The sequence below is a fragment of the Cibotium barometz genome, chromosome 54 (genome assembly GCF_041138505.1).
Source record: "Cibotium barometz isolate CiBa-2024 chromosome 54, ASM4113850v1, whole genome shotgun sequence".
Classification (NCBI taxonomy): domain Eukaryota; kingdom Viridiplantae; phylum Streptophyta; class Polypodiopsida; order Cyatheales; family Cibotiaceae; genus Cibotium; species Cibotium barometz.
Window position 1 is genome coordinate 20,257,521 of NC_141099.1, and position 22,533 is coordinate 20,280,053.

Below are 22,533 nucleotides of genomic sequence, written 5' to 3' on the forward strand. Positions count from 1 at the left end.
CATTCGGATGCTGAATCATCTAATGAAGATTATATCAAAAAATCATTGAAACCCAAAAGCAAAACTAGAAAACCTAGGATCAAGTCTAGGCCCCGTTATTATCACTATGCAAAGGCTTATGGGTTTGGGGAATTCTTGAGTAATTTCATGCATCTATATGGTGAAGGGGGACTCTAGCCTTTTAATCTATTGCATTGTTCAGTTCCAATCATGGAGTCAACTTACATATCATCCTCTTTCATCAAGAAATTCAACGGTCATGACTTCCACACTTGGCAAGTCAAAATGAGATTTTTACTAATGAAAGGAGTTTGGTGCATAGTCAATGGCACTATACCTAAACCTGCCACACGAGAAGGAGAAATCTCTTGGCAAACCAAGGATGAGAAAGCATTAGCTCTCATTGCCCTTGGAGTTGAAGATAGTTATATACATTACATTGGTAATGGAACATCTTCACAAATTGCGTGGAATTCACTGGATAAATCTTTTGGTGCTCAAGGCCTCCACAGCAAAATCAGTCTCAAAGTAGACTTTTACAGTCTAGAGTACAAGATTGATGAGACACTTGCATCTCACATCAACACCATGAAGAGCTTGATGGCCCAGCTCGAAGCCATCAATGAACCAGTCAAGGAGAGTGATGCCATAGCCATCCTCCTAAAGTCAATGCCATCCGAGTATGATACACTCATGCCGACCTTAAAGTATATGCAGGATCCCACTTTGGAGGGAATAGAGAGTGTTCTCTTGGAAGAAGAGAAGAAGCTGAAAGGTAGAGTCATTGATCTTGTCTCAAACCAGGCATACCTTGTTCAAAAGCAAAACGGCAAATCACTCCAATGTACACATTGTGGAAGGACAGGACACCTTGCCAAGAATTGCTACCATAAAGACAAGCCAAAGCGAATATGCACCAAATGTGGAAAGCCAGGTCACCTCGCCGACAAATGTTACACCAACCAGGCAAATATGGTAAGCACTTCGAATGATTCCGCAGAAGCAATCCAAGCATGCAACAATGTTACTACCTCCTTTGATGCAGAGGTAGATGCAGAATGGGCTTTCTAAAGCCAACAATGTTTATGCCCTCTCTTACCCAAATGTTTATGTATGGACACCTCTAACCACCGATGATGTAGGTTATGTGTTTTTATGATGCTCACAATATCTCTCAGTAGGCCATGTAGCCCTCAAGGGGGGATTGATGGGGAGTTGGGTCTCCATGACCAACAAATGATGACAGATGATGATGATGCCCATGGATATGATGATGATGATGCTATGATGATAATGGGGTATGGGAGAGGAATGTTTTTCATGTCATGTCATTTTCTTTTCGCAATGTAGAAGCTATGCTCCCTATGAGCGATGCTAATTTCTTTTATGTACTGTAGAGCTATACTCCTTATGAGTTAAGCTTTTTCTTTCATGTAATGTTTGGATCAAGGGAGGGCAATATACCATGCCATGATCAAGGGAGGGTATTGGAATATGTTGGAATTTATGATCAATGTCATGGTCTAAGGTTAAAGCACTCAATAAAATGTAAAAGGACCATGTAATGTGAAGAGAATCCAGGTGAATGTAAGGGTCAAACCCCACTTGAAGTAGGCGAGTTTCAGAAGATTCCATGGAGGCTATATTCTAGGGAGCCATGTGGGGGGAGATGGCCTTGGATGCTCTTGATAAAATGTAAGCAATGATGTCATTCAAACATGTACTCTTTGGCTATAAAATGGTGGCCCTCCTAATGAGAAAAACACGAATTTTATATGCTATGTAATGCTCCTTATTGTGCTGTCATTATGCTCTCTTAATCTTGGATTAAGTACTAGTTAATTACACTTTTGTTCATGTGACCACCATGGCTTATCTTGAACCACCATAGCTCTTCCATCACTCCATGAACTCATTAAGCTTTTATTATCACTCATTATGATAGAGAGAGAGAGAGAGGACTCCTTTCGCTTCAGTTCGCCGACTGCAGGAGAGAGAGGGAAAGAGGAGTCCTTTCGCTTCGGTTCGCCGACTGCAGGAGAGAGAGAGATAGGTGTCCTTTTGCTTCACTTCGCCGACTGCAGGAGAGAGAGAGGTGGTCTCGAATGTTTCCGGCTGCTTCAAATAATTCTCCCAGTCGGTGTGCGAAAGAGTCGGTCGGTGCCTGGTTCTTCGCCAGCCAGCCACCCTTCTTTTCCCCACGTCGACTACCATACCATGAGTGTGTGAGGGCTCTAGAAGTTACCCACATGGCCATTGATGTCCTTTTTATTTATTTTATTCTAAAATACCACCAGCCTTCGCAAATGATTTAAAAGTTTGGTGTCCCTTGGGGTGTTCACACCCATTTTTAGTGTAGGTGTGAACATTCCACCTTATAAAATGTAACTAAGCCTTAGACATGGTTTTTGAGCCTTTTAACGGCCAATTTTGGTGCCTGCAAAAAGCCAATCGCAAATCAACAAGCAAAGGCATCCACACAGTTTCATAGCTAGTAGTTATGGGGGTCCCCAGCGCTACAAAACTGGACATACGCAAGCATGCAGGGCACGAAAACAAGTTATTCATCTAATAAATCTTTATCTTCACACATACATAAATTAAAGTGCATATGCAAATATACATTGGAAATCCCCCGTTCTCAAGCCATGTATCTCACCCAGGGATCTAGTCATACTAGATGACCCCGAGCTCCTGTGTTTCCAGTCATACTCGTCACACCTCCAGGTCTACTAGTCACAATAGCACTGCTAGACGTGCTACTAATCATATCAGTAAAGCTCTCATCCCTCTGGAAATATCAATCCATGTCATAGGACTACTAATCATATCAGCAAAGCCCAAATACTGGACATCACTTTGCATTTATTTAAGGATACCTTGTTGTCAAGGAGCCAAATGGTTACATGCACCAAGGAGAAGGATAAAAAGGATCCAAGCTATTATCACAAAAAAAATATTTTTGTGGCTCCCTAAAGCTTGGAACCAAGGGACATTCACTGGGAATGTCATGTCAGAGCCAAACTAGGACCAAGGGCACCCTGGACTCTCGGAGACTAGCAGCAGCACAGAGACCAATGAGGCATTATTGTACATTCATCGCCCACAAGGTGACACAAAGTACACAGCGAGCCAAGGCAAACACGGATCTAAGATTTCTTTGGCAAATAAAGGAGAACCCATATTCAGACCAAAGAAAGGAGACCATCAGTCGGAAGAGAGTGAGCGCGCAGATCAGTAGAGGAGCACATTAGCTCCATATAATACTGTACATGTCTTTACATCATAAACTAGATGTAATTAGCAGCACATATGAGGTATAGCCAATCTTACATCAAGCAGCTAGATATATATTATTGAACATCACAGAGATCATTCTATATGTCACCAATAATACATCACCAAGGTAAACATGACAAGCAGCACATCCAAAATCTACTCATTACAGTCCATAAGCCTAGAGATAAGATTTGTGTCCCCTTACTTGGACTCATTATAGCTGCCACATAAGGTTTCGAACCTGGGATCCCTAACAACCTGTCCAGTGAGCAACCAGTATTGTAACAAAGTCATTAAACAAAATCACATATATTGTGTGCAAATACATATGAAGCAACAACATAATGGCATTGGTGAGAAACAAGCTAAACATGCCATGAGACATAACCTGAAGGCCGATACACTGTCCCTTGATATACAACAATAACACTATACTACATTAACTTTACACAATTATAATGCCAAACAGCATTAACATAACGCACTAATTCCATATTACATTGTGCAAAGTGTAACTCACGGCACAGGTCCTGACAGTCATTGCTGCTTGCAGAAGCATGTTTATGATTGATTGATTGCGATTAGTGCCTAGTCAGAGTTTTAAACCCATGCAATATGTCACCATTTGGTCGTGTTCTTTTTCTAAACAGTAGTGTCCAATGAGACTGGACCTTGAGATACAAGCATGGAGAACTGAAGATTTTCAACTCCATTAAAAATACATTAAGCATTAGTGTATGATTGGTATAATTGATTTTCTTAGCTGAATGAACTGTATTTGTGTAACTGCTTGTGCTGATGTGCCTAACCCTAACAGGCCGGAAACACCCACCTGTCAGCTTGTGAGAATGCCCTGTTTGTTGACTAGTGTTTGGAAGTGTTGCAGGACATAAAAACAAGGTTTAAATCCTTGCCCAAAAATCCTTTGGAGATTTAGACAAGGTATGGACATTACACACTTATTCCGGGGCGGACACGGGCACCGTGCATTTGATAGAAAGGGGACGCCCTACTTTTAATAAAGTGTGGGGCACGCAGTGACCCACGCAATATTGTAAGCAAGTGTGGGCTGCATAGTAACATGGGACGGGGAACGGGGAACGGGGACGTAACGGGGAACGGGGACGGGGATTCCTGGGAACCGGGGACAGCATACAAAATATGCAATTTTAAGTAAGCACTCATTCAAGAAACTTAACAATACTAAAACAAAGTCACTTTACACTTCCAAAGCATCAATATTAAGTCATACTAGCAAAAAAATGGGTGTTACAAAAAAGGAGATCGGGCACCCAAGACCCAGGTGCCAAAGGCTAAAGCAAAAGACAAGGGCAAAGGCCTAGGCCCTAACCACATAAGTGGCATACAAAAAAGTGACTATCACTAGAGTAGTACAAATGTCAAAAAACCTCAAGGGGCATGTGAAGTGTTGGCCTCACGATCATGGGTCCCTACAATGCCTGCAGGCTGCATAGAGATGTCCTCCACTTGCTCCTCCAACTCCTCATCATCCTTAGACATCTCCCACTCGGTAAATGCATCAGCCTTTGCAGTTGCAATCTTGCAAAGCATTCACAAGTTTCAACTCACAAAGACTAGATCATTTGCCCGTTCCACCCCAAGACGGTTCCTCTTCTTCGATGCAATGTGACTGTATGAGCTCCAAAGTTGCTCTAGGCAAGAGGAACTCACCGCCTGGCTAAGAATGCGGATGGCTAGATGCTGAAGCTCAGGTCCATCCAAACCAAAATCTTCCCACCACAAAGCAGCCCCAACTTTGAAGCGATCATCCTGTGCATCCATGTCTCCATAAGAGCCCTGAAAGCTCCTATACCTAGACAACTAGTCACGGATCTTCCACCTAACATTTGGGTCACGCACAAGTCGAGTCGAGACAAGTCTCCATAGCTTGCTCACCTCTGCGTCACTTTCTTGCCCTTTACCCTGAAACTCAAGGTCCACCACATAGGCTGCTGCATGCAAAGGAGAGGAGTAGGAGTTCCACCTACACACACATAGGGCACGGATCTCCTCATACCTGTCCTCATCTGGCTCCAAATCCCTCAGCTTCTCTATCATGCTATCCATAGCCTCATATACCTTGTCGATGCATGGCTTCATACCATCCACAAGCCTCATCAAGTGGACAATAGGTTGAACCATAGCATCAATGCACTTCACTTTTTCCCAAAGATGAGGGCTCTCTGCTTTTTCCTTGCATAGAGCTCCTGTCTCCGTGGAAGCCAATGGTGAAGAAGTGAACTCGTCACTAATGAACAACTATCTCAATGCACCACTACACTCTTTCAATCGGTGGAGCATCAAGAAGTTGTAGGCAAACCTCGTATTATCTGAGTATTTAAGGAGCTGATGACGGCTGGATTTTTTGGAGAATTCATGGCGTAGGAACTGATGGTTTGTGACAAATGTCACTATTTAGCTGCCCACTTGGATGATAGGCCGGATCCATGGCAAGTCCCCAATATCCTTCGAGAGATTATTTAAGCAATGTGTCAAGCAAAATGACACGGTGATGTTGGGGTACATGCTCTCGATGATATCTCCGGCTGCCCTGTTTGAAGCCTCCCCATCAGCAACAAAGCCCACAACTAGGTCTGCGCCAATGATCTCTATGCCACTAGCCCACTCTGCTGCTAGTACATCAGCACTCTTCCCGGTCCCAGAAGCATCATGTGAGGCGATGAAGTACATCTCACCGCGGGAATATGCGACAAGGCCATGGAATGACCTCTTTCGTGTATCACTCCATCCATCGGCTATCAGGGACACTCCATTCCTTGCCCATTGCGGCTTCGTGTTTTCTGTTGCTTGCTCCACAAGCCTCTTCTCCTTCTCTAGCAATGTGGTGCACAAAGACTCCGATGATGGGGGCGTATAGTTTGGACCATACTCCCCTATCTTCTTCAAAATGACCTTGAAGTAGTCCGATCTATCCACAAAAAATGAATAATTTAATAACCGATCAACTTCAAAGTTCAAAGTTCAAGTACCTTGTAAGAGGAACATTGTAAAATGATAGATCTTAAGCTAGACATCTTAATTCTTGATTACCTGGCAGCATGGAAAGAAATGTGGTCGTGAAAGAAGAAGCGGGCTATGGCCGTATCCACCTCTTCCTTCTTCTTGGGGTCCCAACTACCCTCAAGAGTACTTTGAGGACGTGAGTGTGTGGATGCGGTCGGCATGGAGAAGGATGGTGTTGGGGCCCGTTCTTGTGGGGCGGGTGATGCGGCCGCAAGTGCTGATGAAGTGGATGCACATGGGGATGCCGAACCTTGGGATGGCCTCACTAGTGTTGCGGGATCCACGGCCACATGCGGCACTCTCCTCCTTGAAAGCAAGGCCTCATGTGCGGCAACGCGTTCAAGAAGCCTCCTTCTCATCTCCGGTGTGACCTGATCACAAAATCGGACCTCATGACCAGGCTCATGCAAGAGGTGAGCTCTCACTTTATCCGCCCCACCCAGTCGCCTATATGGACATAGCTTGCACGACCATGGGCGAGAGCCTCCTCCACTTCCAGGATGATCGGAGTTGACCTCTTCCCACCAAAACCAACCTTCGGTCCTCCTTCCTCTATTCATATTGGCACCGCCGGAACGAGGTGCGGGGATGGTCGCAATGAAGATGCCATGGAGGCAAGTGCCAAGGAGGCTTGAGCAATGGAGGTGAGTGCAGGAGAGGGATGTAGGAGAGGCTAAAGCAACTTGCAAGAGGTGAGTGTGTGTGTGTGTGTGTGTGCGCGCGCTTGCCAATGGGGAGAGGCTAAAGCAAGAGGTGAAAGTAGGAGAGAGAGTGTAGGAGAGCAAGAGGTGAGTGTGTGTGTGTGTGTGTGTGTGTGCAGCGTAGTGCGCTTGCCAATGGAGAGGCTAGAGCAAGAGGTGAGTGTCAGAGAGCAACAAGACTACAAGTGACAACTTGAAATTACAAATTACCCAATGCCACTTGAGCCTTGAGGAGAGCTTGAGCCTTGCCCAATGCCCACTTGAGTCTTGAGCCTTGAGGAGTGTTGAGCCAATGAGCCTCCCACTTGAGCCTTGAGAGTTGAGGAGCCTTGAGGCTTGAGCTTGAGCCTTGCTTGAGCCTTGAGGAGTGTTGCTGCCAAGAGCTAAGAGGCTAGAGCATAGTTGTTTGCGGGACGCGTACCGCACCACAGGGACGTAAAGACTGGTACGAAACGAAATAGAGGTACGGTACGAGATCTAGGACGTTTTTTTTTCCATGACAGTTTCGCTAAACGTTTCATACTCGTTCGTACCATTTCGTACCTGACCGGTACGGTACGATAAAAAAAGATTATTTTTTCTCGTTTTTTTTTTTGTTGTGCTCAACGCCCTTTGCTCGTTGTTTTTTCGCTGCTATAGGCCGGCCACCCTGTTCCGCCCTTTGCTCGTTGTGTTTTCGCTGCTGTAGGCCGGCTGCCCTGTTGTGCTTGGTGTTCCCGTTTTTTCGCCCGCCCTCCCGTTGTTGGTATCAGAGTGGAGATTTCCCTCCCATCGTGGTGGAGGAAGTCCTCTCTTGCGTTTGGTCATAATTAACAGGGTTAATCAAGGATGGCTACCCATTCACACAACTGCAAGATGCTCACCTCGCAAATTGAAGCTCTAAAGGCAGATTATCTTCAATCTTTTGAACGGCAAGCTCAACATTTTGCCAAGGAGCTCCTACAACTGAAGAAGCAATTGATGGAGAACGACATTACCTTGAAGGAACACCAAATCACTTGGCACACAAACCTTGCATCCTTGAACAGTAATCCACCTCTAATGGAATACTTTTCAAGTATCTTTCTCTTAGCAGCACTCATCGGAGTAGAAGTCAGTCGTTATCTCTGCAAAAGAGATAGCACTGACCACGGGGATCCTACTAAGGGCATCAGCAACCCAATTGGTTGCCCCCTTACAATAACGGATCTCAAAGTTGAACTCCTGCATGAGGTCAACCCATCTAGCCTTTCGACACTCAAGTCGGGCTGATCACAAATATACTTCAACGAGTGGTGATCCGTCCAGACAACAAATCAAGACCCATACAAATAGTGCCTCCAAATTTTCATTGCATGGATATAGCCAGAAGCTCCTTTTCCTGGGTAGGATACCTCATCTGTGTCTCTGAATGCTTCTTACTTTCAAAGGCTATGGGTCTCCCACCCTACTTGTAAGTTTTCAATGTTGCGATGGCTGGATACAAGTGTACAGCTTCGTCCAAGTTTCATAAGTGACCACATGGATATTAATTATCCCCAAGAACAAGGTGTGCACCTTAGTTGCAAAGAGTCATGTTTGTCAAGCAAGCAATGGATTAATGGAAACTACCCCCAATCATTTTATTATGTAATTCATGTGGGATAAAACCCCTTGCTTGTATTTAATTTAAGTCAAGCCCCTAGCAATTGATTAATGGAAACCACCCCCAAGCATTTTATATTGTAATTCATGTGGGATAAAACCCCTTGCTTGTATAATAATTTAAGTCAAGCCCCTAGCTTGTCTTAAAAAGGTAGTATGGTCAATCAAGTATGCATAATCACTAGCATCTGTTTCAACCACAAAAGGTTTACTAGGATCCACAATCTGCAACATAGGCACTAAGGTGACTAGCTCCTTCAATGCTCTAAAACATCGATCATGCTTGTCACTCCAAAACATCGGAGGACTTCCTTGCCCTTCTTGCTTCTCACCCCCTTTAAAAGCCGAGTCAAAGGGGTAGCAATCTTGGCATAAGCCTCAATGAACTTCCGTAAAAAGCCCGTGAAACCAAGAAATGATTTCACCTACCTAATCGTCCGTGGAATTGGCCATTCCAAAACCTTTCGAACCTTATTTGGATCAATTTGCACACCACCAATAGAGATGGTGTGACCCATATGTTGGAGGTGGCAATTCGCATCGCTACTCTCGGGTTGTCGCATGACTAGAAGCTGTGGTGGATTATCCCATATGGGAGAGCATGGGAAGTCGAAGAGCCGTATGTAGGGTGTGGTGGCACCTTGTCAAAGATATCTCCGTGTTTTTGGGGGGAGCAACGGCTGGGAGCCACCGACGTTGCTCAATGCCCTGGGGTGGTGTGTGTGCTGCTACTGCATGACTTTGATATGGTATCAGATGATCTTGGGCAGTCCTAGCCTCTGTTGATCAAGGTGCTCGAATTGAAGGAGGGTGAGAATTAGTCAGCGCTGTACAAAAGCCAACCAGCATGTCACAATTCGCTACAGTGCACACTTTTTCCTCTCTAATTTTGTGTCGAGCGCATGCACTAGGGTTTTTTCCCCTCCTCTTCTCTCAGTTGTCAGCCCATATCGTGTTGTGCTTTTTGCAGCTATATGCAGAAAAAGCCTGCAGAAGAGTTCTGAAAAGCATGAACACCTGGCAGCACAACCAAAAGCGCATAGGTTTCTGACTTCTGCAGTATCTTGCTATGTGAAACACAAGTTTTGGTGGTGAGCACATGTGTTGTCGAAGACAGTGGGAGCATGTGTGCCATGCGAATGTGGAAGCATGTGCGTCATGCAAATGTGGGCGAGTGTGCCAACTCATGGTGCCATTGGCTCGCAGTTATATAAGTTGCTCCTTAGAGTGTATGAAAATATACCCAAATCTGGTATTTTATCCGCCGAAAAAAGGGATTTGTTATGGTTTTCTTCGTCTTGCTACTGGCCGACAGTCCTCCTTGGGCCGACCAGCAGCCCAACACCATATATATACAAAAGCTTCATAATTCCGCACAACACAACACATAATCAAATCGACTCTGCTGCCAGCGCTACCTCTGCAACATCAGCAGCATCGTTCATCATCACCACATCATACTTCAGATCCTCTGCTGCTGCTGCCAGCCTACCTCTGCAGCAGCCTGGGTCTTCACCATACCAGCGTTTTTTGCTGCAGCACATCTTGGGACAGGAGCCCACTCTTTGCTCCATCACATCTGTGTTTTTTCTCCTGCAGCTCACCTTGGGACAGCAGCCCAACTCTCTGCTTCATCATCAACACATCGTTGGGACAGCAGCCCTCTCTGCTCATTGGTTCACATCGTATGGACAGCAGCCCTCTCTGTTCATCATCATCATTCGACATCGGGACGGAAGCCCTCTCTGCTCATTCGACACTAACCACCTCACAGAGTGCCTTTGCCTCACATCGACGCGAGCCTTCATCACCGATCGTGCTTCAGCTCCGACCTCGTCTTTGCTTCTTCGTCGGTCTTCTACTCGGAGTCACCTCACATTAGAGGGCCTCTTGTACAGGATTTCATTCACCATTATACATACACTCATTCATCCATTTCATGCTGTGTTGATTTGCTCTGATCTCTCGAACATCTGGTCCTTTCATCCTTTTGCCCTCACATGGTATCAGAGCTATCATGAGCAAAGGGATTGAAGACCTCGAGAGCACACAGCATGGATCGTCTACCCATGATTTCAGAGGACCAGCCTTTGTCATAAGATGTTGATTCTCCTTACTCAGATCTGGACCACACGGAGGACAGGATTTCTTTCTCATTGGAGAGCCTTGTTCGAGGTCTTTCTTTGGGAGATGACCAGCCTATCTACACCTACTTACCCTCTACACCTCTAGCATCTCAACCTTCCTCTCCGAGCTTATCAGACTTCGCTTCCAGAGGGGATACATGCCTATTGCTAGTGTGACAGTACTGGTAGCTGGACCCTAGTATCCAGCCTCATCTGTGTGTGAGAGAAGGAAGAATTAGGGTTAGGTTAATTCATGTGGGAGACATACACAGAGAGAACAAGGGAGAGAGAGAGAGAGAGAGAGAGAGAGTTGTGGGGATAAGTCAACTCATGAAGATATGAGTGTGTGACTCCCCTATCACACATGTATATTGCACTAGTACACATAGTGCACTTAGTACATTAAAAGTACTAAGTGTACTATGTACTATAACTTATGGGCTTGTACACACTATAAGGGTGGGCATTATGCCTTTACCCCAACAACCTCCCACTTAAAGGCAAAGTGTCCTTAAGTAAAGGAAAAGAAAAAATCAGCATGTACATGATAATATACAAGGCCATATCAAGGCTGAAACTGGCCTCATCCAATGCCCATCAAGTGTCTGCAATGAGCAAACCGCTCCGGAGGCAAACTCTTTGTCAACAGATCAGCCGGGTTGTCATCCGTATGAATCTTAACAAGCTGAATTTGCTTGTTCTCTATCACCTCTCTGATGAAGTGATACTTCACATCCACATGCTTGGTTTTTGCATGAAAGACAGGGTTCTTTGCCAACTGGATGGCACTCTGACTGTCACAATGCAACAATGGAATATCCCCTGTATAGCCCAAATCAACCACTAACCGAGATAGCCATAATGCCTCCTTGCAAGCCTCTGTGGCTGCAATATACTCGGCCTCTGTAGTAGATAAGGCAGTGCACTTCTGCATCCTGGATATCCATGACACAGCACCTCCTGTGAATGTAAACACATAACCGGTAGTAGACTTCCGGTTATCTGGATGACCGGCATAATCCGAATCCGTGTAACCATGCACTAATGCATCCTGTTTGCCAAAACATATGCACATATCCTGTGTGCCCTTCAGGTATCTCATGACACCTTTCACTGCTTCCCAATGCTTCTTGCCAGGGTTGGCCATGTATCTAGAAACCACTCCCACTGCAAATGCAATGTCCGGCCTAGTAGCAACCATGGCATACATGAGACTGCCACAAGCAGAAGCATACGGAATCTTGGCCATATCAGCCCTGCCACTATCTGACTGTGGGCTGTCCATAGCACTGAGTTTCACATATGGAGGCAAAGGAGTACTAGTCTTCTTCCCCCCGTCCATATTGAACCTCTGCAAGACTTTGCCAATGTATTCCTTCTGAGACAAATACAACACATGCTGATTTCTGTCCCGAAGTATCCGCATACCCAAAATGTGATTTGCATCACCCAAATCCTTCATATCAAAGGTTTCATGCAGCCTCTTCTTCAAGGCATCCATCTGTTTACGAGATTTCCCGGCAATCAACATACAAGATGAGGATCAATAGACTGCCATCCAAAGCTTTCTTGGTGTACAAGCAGTGATCTATGTCACTTCTCCTGAATTTTTGAGATTTCATGAATGTATCAAAATTTATGATACCATTCCCTTGGTGCCTGTTTGAGCCCATAAAGACTCTTTTTCAGCTTGCATACAAGCTTCTCCTTTCCACTTACTGCATAACCCTCTGGCTGCTGCATATATATCTCCTCATGGAGATCACCGTGAAGAAAAGCAGTCTTCACATCCATCTGAATCAAGTCCAGATCATCATGCGCAACCAAAGCTAACACAGCTCTAAGTGTGGTCCACTGGAGAGAAGATCTCATCAAAGTCCACACCATATTCCTGCTTGAAGCCCTTAGCCACTAACCTGGCTTTGTGTCTTGGCTTTGCATCTGGTGTAGCTTTGAGCCTGTAAACCCACTTGCATGGCAAAACCTTCTTGCCTGCAGGCAAATGCACCAACTTCCATGTTCCATTTTTGTGCAGAGAATCCATCTCTCACTTCATGGCACGCTCCCATAGAGCTTTGTCTGCCCTCTGTAAAGCCTCCTTATAACATGAGGGCTCCCCACAGTCAGTGAGCATCAAGTAGTCAACCCCTGGAACAAACCTGTCAGGGGCTCTGGAGGGTCTAGTGGACCTCCGTACCCAATGACCATCATTTGTAGGTTGCTGTCCAGCCTGCATATCACCCATTGGTGGCGCTCCTGTTCCATGCCATAAGGCTGAAAAATCATGCCCGATATCTCCTCTAACTGTGGTATATCCATAGGGATATTTTCTGCCATCTCTGGCTGTCCATTTGGACCATTTTCAGCACCATTTAAGGGCTTCTTTTCCTGCTGTAATGGCTGATTTACAGCCCTTGGTTGTTGTCCATGATGACCATCATCATCAAAGATGACTCTGCCAGGCTCCTGTTGCCTTGCAGGCTCCTTATACATGCATGTTTCATCAAAAATGACATCATTGCTGCGTATAATCTTTCTATTCACGGGATCCCAAAGTCTATACCCCATTTCACCTCTGTCACCATATCCTAGGAATATGTATTTGTGAGACTTAGGATCAAGTTTGGTGCGCATTTCCCTGCGTATGTGCACGTACGCAACGCAACCAAACACTCTCAAGTGCTTGTATGACGGAGGCTTCCCTGTCCATACTTCCTCTGGCACTTTCCCACCAAGCCTCGTGTTAGGTGACCTGTTTATAAGGTGAACGGCTGTCATAACAGCTTCAGCCCAAAAACCATGAGGTAATGTAGCATGTGACAACATAGAACGGCGGACCTTCTCCTGAATGGTCCTGTTCATCCTCTCTGCTGTCCCGTTTTGTGGAGGATCATAAGGAGTAGAGAGCTCCCTCTTGATGCCTTTAGCATCACAAAAGTCCTGAAACTGTTTGGACATATACTCTCCACCATTGTCGGAACGCAAAGCCTTCAGTGTTTTGCCAGTTTGATTCTCAACTACAGCAACAAACTTCTGAAACACTGAGAATGTATTCTTCAAACGAAGAGGATAAACCCACACCTTACGTGTGGCATCATCAATAAAAGACACAAAGTATTTTGCCCCTCCCAAAGAAAGCTGAGGCATCTCACATACATCTGTATGCACAAGCTCTAACTGAGCATCTTTCTGTCCAAGAGCTTTCTTGTGGGGGCACTGCAGTTGCCTGCCATAGATACAATGCTCACAAAACTGAAAACTTGAAAACTTTAGAGAAGGCAAGTAACCCAAACGAGTCAATTGCTCCATTCCTTTGACACTCATATGTCCCAACCGGCTATGCCACATAGAGATTTCCGGCAGCTCGGTTGCATTTACATTAGCATGGTGACAAACACCTGCATGCATAAAGTAAAGAGTGTCCACTTTAGAGCCTCTGGCAACAACCAGTGAGCCCTTACTAATTTTCCACTTTCCACGACCAAATGTGGTAACATAATCAGCATTATCAAGATGTCCAGTAGAAAGCAGATTCTTCTTGATCTCAGGCACATGCCTGACATCATGGAGCATAAGCTGTGAGCCATCTGAAAACACAAGCCTCACATCACCTCTGCCAAGAATCTTGCATGCATGGTTATCACCCAAATAAACCACTCCTTCATTGCCAGCAGTATACCTGACAAACAAGTCTCTGCAACCTGTGACATGAAAGGAGGCACCTGAATCAATGATCCATGAGTGCATACCATGACCACCTGTAAGAAGTGAATGGGCATCAAGTGAAGAAGTAAATAGGACCTCATCCTCACTGCCACCTGCATGTGACACATTGATTTCTTCAATCTTGACTCCACTTTTGCCCTTTGGCTTTACATCTTTGGCTTCATCTTTCTCTTTGTCTTTGCCTTTTCCCTTTTCCTTTTGATCATTTTTCCATTTGTAGCATTGCTTTTTAATGTGTCCCTTCTTGCCACAATAATGGCATTCCAAGTCCTTTTTGGAGCGAGACTTGCTCCTTCCCCGTTCTTGGCTTTTACCCCTTTGCTGGGATCTCCCACGTGCATTCATTGCATTGGACTTTCCAACAAAGTTGTTTTTCTTGTTCATCTCCTCTTGAAGGAGAGCACCCTCAACATCTGCATATGACAGCATAGCATTCGAATTGCTAGTGGCTGTCCTGAATGTGTCCCAACTCTCTGGCAAAGTGCATAAGAGAAAAGTGGCTTTGAACTCATCGTCCATTGCCAACTTTTGATTAATGACCTGGCTGACAATACCATTAAACTCATTTAGATGGGCTGTCATAGATGCCCCTTCCTTCATCTGAAGACCTATGAGTTTCTTCAACCAATACACTTTGCTTGAGGCACTTTGTTGGGCATACAAGTCCTGCAATCTCTGCCACATTCCCCAAGCTGTCTTCTCTTCACGAATGCTGAAAAGTAAAGAGTCTGACACCGACAACATGATAGTAGATCTTGCCAGCTCATCCATATCTTCCCACTCTTCAGCAGTAAGAGAAGCGGGCATTACACCCCTTTCTTTGATAGGCTTGTGCTGCTTCTTCTGGAGCAACACATTGTAGCACTGGGTTTGCCAAATATCATAGTTATGTGAGCCTTCAAGCTTCTTGATGTGAAGCAATGAAGAGCTCTCACCTGTGGTTGCCATAGCAATATGCAACCTGTCAATGCCGGACTCCCTGCAAGTGTGCAAACACTGCACCAAAAGCACACAAAGTGCTCACAATTGTTCTCCCAAGCTTTATCTCCCACTGCGGAAGCAAGAATGCAACTTTTCTCCCACTTTATGTGATGAAATCACCAAAATCTGGTTGCTGCAGATTTTGGACAGCACCTTAAATGTGCTCTATTGCCCTTCCAAAGTATTGTACAACAGTACCAATTGCTCATAAATGATGTACCAAACCTGTACCGGCAAGTACAGCAGCTGAAATTGAACCTTTTCCTCACTCAAATCAGTGTACAGCCATGCCAAAACTTGCACAAAGCTGTACCAAATCTGTACGAACAGGTGCAGTAGCAATTAATGCTCTCCTAGCTGTCCAAATGAGTGAAAATCAGACTTTTACAGTCCTGTACACTGCATACAACAGTCCCGAACAGAAATTGGGCAAAAGCCCCTTGATTGCAAGCTGATTTTTGAGGATTCAAGGCATAAATGTCTTGCCTGCTGCTTTGCCAAGCTCAACAAGCATACGAACTTGAAAAGCCCCTTTATTTAAGATCAATTTCTGATCATACATGGTACATTGACGCACATGAAGGCATCCAGAGTGTTCACAATGCTTCTCCCTGGCCACATATACATCAAATACATGAAACCCCCTTGATTTACAGGCACATTGAGTGCTTGTCAGGCATCAACACATTGCCCAAAGCATCAAATGCGAGTGCCTACATGCAAATCAACCCAATCGGCACAAAAACCCCTTGATTTGCACTGCAATTTTGCCCAAATGTGCAATTTCTCACATCATACAGCATGTATGAGTGCTTAATTGCACAATTACATCAAAAGCCCCAAATTTCGACATCCAATTTCCTGCAAATTGATCCTGATTGTGACCAATTTCCTGCAAATTGATCCTGATTGTGACCAATGTCACCCAATTTTGCCAATTTTGCTCAAAAATTGAGCAATTCGACACCTGTACCTGCTCAATTGTTGATTGTACTTGCTCAATTGCAAATCCCAAAAAAAAATTCAGGAAAATACCTTGTAATTTCTGATTTTTCTTCAATTTGCAGGCTGAATTTTATTGTTGCAGGAAAAGGGGGTGATGATGCTGCTTCTGTTCTGTGCAGGTGAGGGGGGCGAAACTTGCTGATGTTGATGCTGATTCTGTAGTGTCATCTCAACCTTGATCGAAGGCTCGCTAATTCTAGCAGCGATGTCACCCTAAGACGATGGCAGAGCCTCTATGGGGTCGCAGAAGGGGTAGACTGGAATGAACCTCCGCCTTACTAGCGCAGGTCTATCCGCCTCACCAGTGCAGGAGCTCGCGCATAGAAATGTGAAGCCCTCCCTCTATCGCCAGTGATGTCAGTGGCAAACCTTACACGGAAACGTTCAGCTGTTGGCTACCTATAGCCCATGTAGGCGTGTCGAGCTTGCCTTCGCTCCACGTCACCCAACTTGAGCGCCGCCCGCCAGAGCTACACGGCTCACCGAAACTAGCGACTATAGGGGCTCGCTACGGGTCCTCGTTCACGCCCAGCAGCCTTGCGTGTGATTCAGCGCAGAAGTGGCTGCCCGCCAACTTCTCCTTCCGCCCACCTGCCTGCGCGACTGCTTCCTTGTGGTTCGCTTCTGGCCTCTTCACACACAGGCTGCTGAATGGGAGAGTCGAGCTGCTGCCTGCCTGCGTCAGAGAGGTGATAGAAGAAGAAACACCTACAAGCCAGTGATTCAGCACTCGAGAACAAAACCAGTGCTCTGATACCAGTTGTGTGAGAGAAGGAAGAATTAGGGTTAGGTTAATTCATGTGGGAGACATACACAGAGAGAACAAGGGAGAGAGAGAGAGAGAGAGAGAGTTGTGGGGATAAGTCAACTCATGAAGATATGAGTGTGTGACTCCCCTATCACACATGTATATTGCACTAGTACACATAGTGCACTTAGTACATTAAAAGTACTAAGTGTACTATGTACTATAACTTATGGGCTTGTACACACTATAAGGGTGGGCATTATGCCTTTACCCCAACAATCTGGACAGCCCTGTTACGCAGTCTAGCCGACAGCCTGGACTTCAGTATGGTTCTTTCTCTCAAGGAGGACAGGTATCACCATGGTCGTCCGGAGATCCACTATCATCAACTCAGCTGGAGACCACGTTAGGTTTGTTTGTACCTTTGATTCCTTATGTGCCTAACACTTCCTAGGTGTCTTCTTCTACAACACAAGTTCAACATATGGTACCATCAACTACCCTCGATATCTAAAGTAATGTGTACCGGGGGGCGACTGGGTGAACGGGCCGAGCAGGGCGGCACAGAAGCGAAGGGGGGCGAGCAGAGACGGACGAAGAGCGAAATGCGAAATGGGCAGAGACTGGAACGGGGGGGGGGGGGGGGGCGACTGGGTGAACGGGCCGAGCAGGGCGGCGCAGAAGCGAAGGGGGGCGAGCAGAGACGGACGAAGAGCAGAGAGGGAGGGGGAGAGAGAGAGAGAGAGAGAGGTAAGTGCTTGAGCTTTAGGATTTGACTACCTGCTCTTGGAACTTGTGTGCAAGTACATAACAAACAAGTGCAAGTATAGAACAAACAAGCACTACATGCTTATATGCTGATGGAACCTAGTCGATGTGGATGCCAACGTTACATTTCTGCAACGTTCCCTAAATCAAAACGGAAATCAGCACGTTGGGGGCTTTTTTTTTCCAATGCATGCACGTCGTTTGATATTTTTTTCTTCTTACGCTGGTGAAACCGGCCTTCAGAAACTTGACGGGCGGTGAAACAAACACTCACACACAAAACACTTCAACACCTTTGAGGGCCTGGAAAAGGAAAACAAACAAGGGGAGCTAGAGTGCTCCTGCAAATAGTACACGGACACCGATTGGCCCCAAATCGCAGTGGCGCCCCTTGCGGTATTTCTTTAATTTAATCAAATTTGAGTACAAATTACAACTTGTAGAATCCTCCACCAACAGGATCCCTTGTAGTTTCACTCGGGTCTTCCAAATGAGTGCTTAGCAAGCCTTACCCCATGTCTTCTTCATCAAGAGCCCTTTTCAAAGTCTTAACCCTTGATCTTTGTCTTCAAAAAGCCTTCAAGCTAAGTGCTCGAGGGCCTCGCACACACACGAGGCTCAAGACTCACTAGCCTGCACCTCTCATGGCACCCCTGCTCTCTTGCAAGTCTACCTTGGATGTGTCCCATGATCCAAGTCCTACCACTTGCTAGCCAAGGCACTTTTCATAGTACCCTTGCTCTCTTCGTTAGGAGATGAAACCGGTCTTCAAAACAGCTTCGCAGATCTTCAGGAAGAATACATGCTTTTCCTAGAACAGGGCTGCCAAGAGCTCACCCGAGAGAGAGAGAGAGAGAGAGAGAGAGAGAGAGAGAGAGAAACGTGTGAAATCCCTGTTCAGTCCTGTGGCAGTTCTGCACCACCTGAAGCCGCCTGCAGCCCTGCGCCTCCTCACAAGAGAGAGAGAGAAAGAAATAGCGCGAGAGGAAAACCTGCCGACTGTCAACTTTCGTACACTTCCTGCTGCCCAGCCCACGTGTGCGCTTCTGCCCTGCCAGTCCGCCTCCTGCAAACCAGCCGGTCTCCTACAGCAGTAACAGATGCTGCAACCCGACTGTGTGCCCAAGGAGATAACTAACAGTCGCCTGTGTGCTTGTCTCCTGCCCCGCCCTTCACAAGAGCGTGAGAGAGAGATTTCAGCATGCAGTCCTGTGCGCCCAGTCGAGCAGTCCTCCTGTGCCCGCCTTGCTTTTCACCAAGGGAACACCCTGCCCTGCAGTTATGGGTGTTGCTTGTGCTCTCTGGCAACCAGCCATCCAAGGAGAAGAAGCGCCCCACACGTCGACTCTACCACCCTTCCCCTTTTTAACAATAAGGAGGCGCCTCAGCCCGCTTTTCTCCAAAAAACAAAAACTAAAAGCAATAGCAAAAGCGCATCCTCCCTAAAAATTATTATTTTTGAACCACCAAAGGTTAACTTAAAATCCCTTTTGTCCCCTTCACACTTGGGGTTGTCCACACATGGGTTTCCTTCTCAATTCCAAACTAATGCCATTCACACTATCCATCCTGTCCCCGTGCCCACCTGCATATTGTCCAGAGAAAAAATATAGGGTCGTAACAGCTGGGCAGAGGGCAATCTCTCGTTTTTTTTAACGTGTTTTTTTAACGCTGGGCACACGTTTTCTTGACAGGCTAGGCACACTTTTTTTTAAACGATAGGAGGTGGGCAGCCTCCCGTTTTTTTTAACACTCAATTTTTTAAAAAATTCGTCCCTTTTTTGGACTTCCAACGTCTATTTTTATTTTTTGTCTTTTTTGGCCACGTGGCAGAGACCTCACCCGGAAATGACGTGCTGGGTGGCCGTTTTCGCCGTTTCTTGTGAGGTGTCCACACATGCCCCGTTTCCGCCGTTTCGAGGCGTTTCTAACACTGTCAACTGGGGAAATGGTGTTTCCCGTTTCAAGGGGCCGTTTCCCCCGTTTCCTATGACTATGAGACCTATTCAAGGAGGGGGTTGCGGATTGCCCACTCAAGTCGAAGTGAATCAACTTGAGGATACCATGAGCACGATGAGTAGCATGATGTGGGAATAGAGAACGATGCTGCTTACCCATTTGACATGGTTGGCAGACATCCTTTGTCGGTTTGAGGCGGGGTATGCCTTCAACCAATTGGTCTCTAGACAACTCATAGAGTGTGTCATATGACAAGTGACCATAGCGATAGTGCCATAGTCCTTCAGTGTCCGAAGGAGCTCTGGTCACATCCCATGTGTTTTACTACTGCAACGAATCCCAAGACACGCTCGAAGACGAGCACCCATTTGGAAGAACCTGCACCCTCTAGAAGCACCTATTGTGGCCCTAGTTGATGCTGAGGCACTTGCCACAACTGAGGATCAAGACAATAATCCCATATAGAAAATCGCATGTCGTAACTTGTGCCTCCATGAATCAGTCTCAGTCCACCTCAAAGAAGTCCAAATCTACGGAGTGGTCTTGGTGGGATGAGGTACTGGCAGAGGGTGCCTACAAAACAGGAGGTGCGAAAAAGTGGACATGCCAATATTGTCTCCTTACTAAGTCAGGTAGTGCAACTCGTATTCGGTTGCACCTGCTTCATCAACATGGGCAGGACATTGCGTTCTGTACCAACATCACTAGTGAGTGACAAGAGGAGCTTCGTCGGAAAGACGAAGCGACATGGCCATCTTCATCAGCTCGGAGAGCAAGGATGGGAGTAGATCCTTGCACATATGTGGGCACTTCAGGACAAACCTCTAGAACCACTAGGTCTTCATTTGGTGGAATGCCATCATTTTTGGACCCGCTGCAAGTCCATTTGGAGCACCACCACCGACACTGGGGGCGAGGGGTATTGTTCACTCAAGGCAAAGTACACTTCAGAGTAGATGGGACCCAAAGGAGGAGGAGGTAGATGGTAGTGTTGTGTGCTTCTTCTACCATGATGCCATTGCCTTTCAGGCTGCTCGTAGCTTCTATTTCAAGGACATGGTGCGCAAGATTGCAGAGTATGGATCCACGTACACTCCTCCATCACAGGCATTGAGAACCACCTTACTAGTGAAGGAGAAGGACACAGTTGTTGCAGCTACAGAGATTGTTAGGTCCTCTTGGGATAGGAATGGCATCACACTTATTGCAAATGGGTGGAGTGACCCTCAGTCCAGATCCATTCATGGTGTCATTGCCTATTCAAGAGGGCAATCTTGCTTTATCTCATCACATGATACATCCGAGACAGGGAAAAGTGCAAAAGCACTTTTCCAAGAGTGGTCAGAAGCCATACAGGCGGTGGGTGAAGAGAAGGTGATCCAGTTTGTAGCTGATGGAGAGAATATGAGCAAGGAAGCCGACAGATTGTTGACCGACACGTTTCTTCATATCACATTTTCTGTATGCATGGCACACTGCCTCAACAATCTTCTCAAAGACATTGGGAAGTTGGAGTGGATTGCTCCCATCATAGAGCAAGCCACCCAGATTGTATCCTTCATTTACAGGCACACTTTCTTGCTGGCTGAGTTCATGAAGAAGTCATCTAGAGAATTGCGAAAGTATTCAGACACTCACTTCGGATACAACTTCCTCCTGTTGGGATCCCTTAACAAGTGTTCTAGTGCCCTAAAGCAGTTGATGGTGAGTGATGAGTATGAGAGGCATGCTTTGTCTGGAACTGCTGTAGTAGGGAAGGCATGTGCTTCGCACATTGGGAACCCTGTTTGGTGGAAGCTGGTGAGACACATCATAGCTTTGGGAATGCCAATCATCCACTTGTTGAGGATGATAGATTCACTTCAGCCATGCATTGGAAAGATTTACAAGGGGATGGACAAGATGGTGGAAAAATTGGAGCACATCGAGCCAGATAAACAAAAATACCAAGTTTTAAGGAAGCTATGCCAGGATAGAGGGATATGTACCATTCACTAATGCATGCAGCAAGTTTTATGGTCAATCCCTAGTTTCAAACAGGCAATCAATACACATATTCAAAGGTGACAGATGGATGGGACGTGGTTTTGGAGAGACTTGAGCTTTGTCTAGAATTGCTGTAGGGAAGGCATGTGTGTCGCATATTGGGAGCCCTGCTTGGTGGGAGCAGGTGAGACACATCATAGCTTTGGGAACGCCAATCATCCACTTGTTGAGGATGACAGATTCACTTCAGCCATGCATTGGAAAGATTTACAAGGGGATGGACAGGATGGTGGAAAAATTGGAGCACATCGAGCCAGATGAACAGAAATACCAAGTTTTGAGGAAGCTATGCCAAGATAGAGGGATATGTACCATTCACCAATGCATGCAGCAAGTTTTATGGTCAATCCCCAGTTTCAAACAGGCAATCAATACACAAATTCAAAGGTGGCAGATGGATGGGACGTGGTTTTGGAGAGACTTGAGCCTAACATTGCAAAGCAGAGAACTATCAAGGATCAGCTCGCAAATTACAGGGCTTGCAGGAGGAGGTTCGGAAGAGCCAATGCTATGACACATCATTTTA

The 22,533-nt window shown here is 46.0% G+C and overlaps 1 protein-coding gene across 1 annotated transcript in view; it reads right to left on the reverse strand.

Moving 5' to 3' along the window:
* The window catches only part of LOC147607927 (rRNA biogenesis RRP36-like protein), an 88,511-nt gene that overhangs the window by 26,279 nt on the left and 39,699 nt on the right, over positions 1-22,533 (reverse strand). The window contains exon 4 of the mRNA XM_086789676.1: positions 3,485-3,537. Coding sequence (XP_086645802.1) covers positions 3,485-3,537 — 53 coding nt within the window. The remainder of the gene's footprint in view (positions 1-3,484; positions 3,538-22,533) is intronic.